Source organism: Egretta garzetta, unplaced genomic scaffold, assembly GCF_000687185.1.
Source record: "Egretta garzetta isolate BGI_Z169 unplaced genomic scaffold, ASM68718v1 scaffold583, whole genome shotgun sequence".
Taxonomy (NCBI): domain Eukaryota; kingdom Metazoa; phylum Chordata; class Aves; order Pelecaniformes; family Ardeidae; genus Egretta; species Egretta garzetta.
Window position 1 is genome coordinate 516,467 of NW_009259189.1, and position 6,111 is coordinate 522,577.

Consider the following 6,111-nt stretch of genomic DNA (forward strand, 5'->3'; position numbering starts at 1 on the left):
CACACAAATCATGCACAACTCGGTTAACAATTATTTTGTGAATACACAGACTATCATTCATTTGGAGCAGATCTGTAGAGAGCAACAGCTCATACCAAAAAGCCAAGTTACACACTATATTGCAAAAACTTTACTTAGAAGCTCCAATATGATCCTGTAGACTAAATATTCAGTTAAGCAGATCAGATGCACTCCTAGAATTCCTGTTTCAGTTCATTTTCTTAGAAAAAAAAAAATCCATTTTGGATGATTCAGCACTGTGCCATGACATGAGCCAAACCACAATAAAATGGGGACGACAGGGAGGTTTGCTTCAAAAAACCACAATGTCGATCCAAACACTCAAAGATGTACTCAAGTAAAAAAGTTTGTTGTTCTGCTCAAATTTTTTATTAGAAAATCCAAATAAAAAACCCCACCCCTAAAACTAAAATATTATGAAAGCTATTCTATGGCTCATCTGAATTTGAAAGATTTTTTCTTAAATGTCATTTGACTAGTTCCCTTATTACCAAACATTATCTTTGGACAGAGTATTTTTATTTGAAAACAAAGACAAATCATGAAGTGAGTCAGTTTCAATATGCTCACTGGTCTCTCAGAGAGTACACAGAATGCACTCAGAAATATTAGTGCTTTTTTACCTTCTTTTCACCTTCTGATTTCTCCCAGAACAACATTGCTTCAAGGAAGTTGTTCATGTAATTTATGTTGTTCTTCCCTTTTTCAACAGCACCTGTAGGGTAAGTCAAAGAAACAAATGCCATATTTATTAAAATACCAGTTAACCAGGTTTTCCTACATACATAACGTGACAGTTGTGAAAAGAAAATTTAAATAAACTCTTCGAACAATATAATTCCTCTAAGATCATGTGCCGTACCCAGAGCAAAGAAGTTTAGACTGTAATTCTTAGTCACCTGCAAATGCTGATAAGGAACAGAGTCAATATACCTAACTGTATAATTAACAAAGTTGTTCAAGCATTAAACAGCTTTACGATGAACTTTTATTAGAATAAAAGAATCAGTTGTTCAGCCAAGTATATGTATAAAATGCAAAACCCCTCTGAAATTAATTTGATAACGCTAAGCTGTTACTGGCATTATTATTACAGTTTGTACATATTAGAAGTGGACTAACTGGTTCATGAGAAAGAAATTCAAGAAAATAAGCATGAAGTAAATGGACAATTAGTGGTTTAATCTGGAAGGAAAGTGTCCACACATGGGATTAAAAGGGCTTAACTAATCCACTTCAGAATTCAACTCAAAATAGCTTTCCTGAATATCCTCACGCAGGCAAGACTGCTTATTTATAGAATACTAATCACCATAGTATCTAGGTGCATAATTTGTAATGTAATATATTAAAAAATGCCATCACGTTTTTAAAATAGCTAGGAGGCAGATTTTGTATTTGTGTCATCAAATATTACAAACATGACTGAACACAGCTTTAATACATTAGGTTCTGCGTAAAACCTCCCTTCAGTGTTTTAGCATTATCACTTGCTTTTCCTCATAACTCTAACACAAGTCTAACAACACTTTTGAATCCTCTGTCAATATTCATGTATTCAGTCAATGATTCAGTGTGCCACTCAATCACTGACTTGTTTTCACTGGTTAAATGTGTATGCTCACAGGGAAGTAGTTTTTCCTTGGGAAAATTCAACCACAGGTGCTTTGTATTAGACAAGTCTTTCTAACTTCTGTAGAAACTTCTATTGTTGTATTTCTATTTGTTGACCAGGTCAGGAAAGAGTTGCCTCAGGATCACAGTAAGAGTTACAAGATCAAGTGTACTACCTCGTAAAATTACCATCTTACATTGAAACAGGTCTTTTACTGGAAGATAAACAGCCTTCTTAGGCTCTTCCTGAAGAGGCAAAAAGAGGAAGAGGGGCAAAAAAATCCAGTCCTGAGCTTAAAAAGAATGTGGATTCAACAGCCATTATCAACAACTTAGTGCCCTCCCTCCAACTTAAATGTACAAGCAGTCACATGTAAACTTTTGGTTACTTAAAGGAACAGGCAGCACACCTCTTACAAACTGGAAAAGTATTCTAGGTATTCTAAGTAGAAACATAGCCCTGTACACAAACTTAAGAGACGAAAAAAAATCATGTCAACAGTTTCTGCAAAATACTAGATACAAATACAGGCAATGGGATCCATAAGACAAATGCAACCTCTGTAGGTCAGTCCCTACAAAAATACTAATTGTTCAGAAACTTAATGAATTACGTAAGACTCCAACACTCTAGGCTAAAAAAAATAGCAAGGTCTCTCTCCCTCACTCCCAACTCTTACCTTGTAATACAGATATATCGCGCATAGGTGGCACTGAAGTAAGTTGAGCAAGCTGCTCTTTCAACTTCTTGACCTCAGCTTGAAGTTGGCTCACATTTCCTTGTGTGTCTTCATTTACCACAGCCTTTCATAAATACGTTAAGAGAAAATTAGGAAAGGTAAAAATAAAAAAAATTACTATATTTTATAGGATAAAAGAAAAGTCAAAGACTGCAAAGCAGCAAAACTGAGAAGTTTTCCATCTTCGGAAAGGAAGAACTCATGGGAAAGGCAATGTTCGCTTTACTGAGAAACCAGTAAAGGTTTAGCACCTTAGCTAAAAACATTGGTTAAAAAATGTAATGTTTTCTGCAGAATTTTCTCTGGAGATTTTTGACCAATAAAGCTAAGCAGTGTATGCCAAAGGCAGTAGTTTCCAGCCAGATACCAACATACTTTCAAAACCCACTCATGAGAAATTACATTTTAGGAATTAACATATGTAAAAACTAGATGGACTAGATGGACTGAAATAGAATCTAATTTTTTAAATGACAAATTTTTAGTACCTACTTTTTCCAATGAAGTGGTCAGAGAACAAGCAATGAACACACACTATTATCAGACATTACCTAGTTCCCAACTGTTGTACTCTATTCAGAACTAAAAGCAAACAAGTCCTTTTCAAAAATCAGGTAATAAACATTTAGGAAAGCAAATTTAGGATTTTAAAATAAGTTACATTAAATTAGTGAAAGTACAAAAGTATTTCAATGAAGCTATCCTGTTTGCAGACGTGTAGTTTAAATTACAAGAAAATGTTTGCTGCAACAATAAAGACATTGAATAACTCTCTTACCTTGTTTTTAATCAACTTTGCTCGCTGAGCAAAATTAAGGGTGGACAGCGTTTCACCAAAACACCTGGATCCTGGATGAACATTTGCGATTATACATGTTTTTGCATTACCGCCAAGGGAATCCTATTTAAAAACATAGAAGTTAGCTTTATTTGCATGTTTTTGGCCACAGCAGAAAGCCATCCTCTAAGAGCTACTGTGTATCACTTTGAACAAACTGCAGAAGGGATTTAACAAATCTCCATGCCACTTAAGTTTCTGAAATTTTATTTCAAGCGTGAGTATAAAGGATGTGACTGTAAACAAAACTTTATCTGGATTTTCAAAACCCTGATTTTATACTACTAATCAACAATTTGAAATATTTGTTACACCTGAAGAGCAAGGAGAGAAAAAAAACCAGAAAAAAACCCAGGGAACAAAGTAGATATTTCACTTTAATCTCGGTCATTAGCAGATTGGTGTTCGCACTATTCTGAACATCATCTAGCCTGTTGATTGTTCCAACCTATCTGCTGGTGGCAATTGCCAAACACAGATCACAAAATAACATGTTCTTGACCAAGGACATAAGAAGAACCTCTCCCTTTTACATGCATGTCTTCAAATACCTCCATGCTGTTAGACAAGTAGCTCTCAAATCTCTGGACAAGGCAGCAGTTTTACCTAAGACTCTAAAAATTTAGTACTACAACACAGCCCACAAGCCCCAATTCTCTGTCTACTACAGTTGGTCATGGTTTGTGGATTTATTTTAGTACAACCACCTAAAAAAAAAAACCAACAACCACTTGAGAAAGTAACAGCGCATACAGTTGCAATTCTGTTCCAACTTCTATGTATTTTGGGTTGCCTTGGAAGAACTTAATTGTTCAGAGGTTCATGATTCTCAGATATACATAGAACAGGGATAGAATGATTGGAAAATTTTGCTGTGATCACAATACTGTGTTATAACATAAATACTGTATTATATGCAAGCACTATACAATACAAAAATATATTACAGATTCATTATTGTTCATAGAATTTCACTGAGTGCATACAACAAATCTTTTACTGCTTTCATCTTTGTTTTCATCTTGAAGTTAGGAAACTAAATTTATCTAATTCTTAACATCATACCAACACTTAACACACACAGGCTAATTCTGGAAATCCTGTCAAATACTTCAACACATCTCTAATAATCTCTTATCACACTGTGATACACAGTATTTCCCAAACTACAGGGATGAAAACATAAGCTTCTTTTTCTTCAAAACTTGCAGATATGTAAAAAGAGATTATGAGCATAAACAAATTTCTTGTCTTCAGTAAACAGCAATAAATTGACTAAAAGTCTTTTTAGGTAAAAACATATTTTTCAAGCTGCCTTACACCTGCCCAATATTGAAACAAAATTTTAATGTTCAGCTTTTTAGAGTAAAAAAAACCAACCCAAACAAATATTTACTCTACACCCCAAGTAGCATATAAAATCCAGAGGATATATATTACCCGTAACAGAAAAGTGAGCTTGGAATCCCGGTAACAAACGTGTCTCTGTTTTCCATTACCCACATCAACAAGTGCTGTGATTACTTGGCCCAGGCAACTTAGTGATCGATTTATGTTACCTGCTTCCTAAAATAAAAAAATAAAATAGTAAAAAAAAAAAATAGAAGAGTACAAAGGTGAACAGATTTGATGAACGGAACAGGGCAGTACATCTGAAAAGAGAAAGATGCCACAGATATTACAGAACTAACCTTCAGCCTCAGTCCTTCTGTATGGGTGTCTTTCTGTCTCTCAGATCCTGCCAAGTCTACCAGGTTGAGCAGGGAAGACCGAATGTTAACAATCTCATTGTTTTTCTCCATGGATTCCACTGTGATAGTGAAAACTGCATGTGATCTTGAGGATTCTCTGTTCATTGAGGTTGATGCTGCACGACGGTTTCTCCAGCCCATAGTTAATACCTAAGCATGAAAAAGACATCAAATAATATCAAGTATCTCAGACATGTTATGGTTTAACCTGGCTGGCAACTAAGCACCACTCAAGCCCCTCGCTCACTCCCCCCCTCCCTCAGTGGGATGGGGGAGAGCATCGGGGGAAAAAAAGGTAAGAGCCCTGGGCTAAGATAGAGACAGTTTAATAAGAGAAAAGAGTAACAATAGTAATAATGAGAATGGTAAGAGAATATACAAAACAAGTGATGCACAATGCAATTGCTCACCACCTGCCTACCGATGCCCAGCCCGTCCCCAGCAGTGATCACTCTCCCCCCAGGCTAACTCCCCACCCCAAGCAGGACATCAGATGGTATGGAATACCCCTTTGGCCAGTGGGGGTCAGCTGTCCTGGCTGTGCTCCCTCCCAGCTTCTTGTGCACCTGGCCAAGCAGGGGAAGCTGAAAAAGTCCTTGACTAGTCTAGGCACTACTTAGCAACAACTAAAACATCAGTGAGTTATTGACATTCTTCTAGTACTAAATCCAAAACAGCACTATATGCCAGGTACTAGGAAGAAAATTAACTCTATCCCAGCTGAAACCAGGACAAGACTGTATCCAGTAGTTACATACAGGTGACAAACAGTAGTAAGCATATTTCAGTGTAACAGCTTTCAAAAGTCTCAAGGACAAGGACTTTTTTTACTTTTTTTTCAATAGAGGTATTTTAGAAGTGAAAAAAATATAGCTACAGTCCAGCTTAATAAAACCACTAATTATAATATTCACTTCTTTCCTCCAAGAGTGCCATTGCCATTTTAAAGTATAACATATCCAATACTGGTATATGTTAGCAGTACAGAAGGAAAGAAATATTTAAAGTCACAGTAGTACTGTACACATGTGTACGTGTCTCACTGATGGAAATAAACCTGACAATATCTGGAACAAACACTGCCTAATTAGCAAGAGATGTAGTTTTCTGTTGCTATTTCAGAGATTTATAGGACAAACATTAGGGA

General features: G+C 36.0%; 1 protein-coding gene across 1 annotated transcript in view; it reads right to left on the reverse strand.

Moving 5' to 3' along the window:
• The window catches only part of KIF15 (kinesin family member 15), a 35,899-nt gene that overhangs the window by 22,736 nt on the left and 7,052 nt on the right, over positions 1–6,111 (reverse strand). The window contains exons 9-13 of the mRNA XM_035891326.1: positions 4,905–5,114; positions 4,654–4,779; positions 3,154–3,276; positions 2,316–2,439; positions 645–736 (exon numbers count right to left, since the gene is read on the reverse strand). Coding sequence (XP_035747219.1) covers positions 645–736; positions 2,316–2,439; positions 3,154–3,276; positions 4,654–4,779; positions 4,905–5,114 — 675 coding nt within the window. The remainder of the gene's footprint in view (positions 1–644; positions 737–2,315; positions 2,440–3,153; positions 3,277–4,653; positions 4,780–4,904; positions 5,115–6,111) is intronic.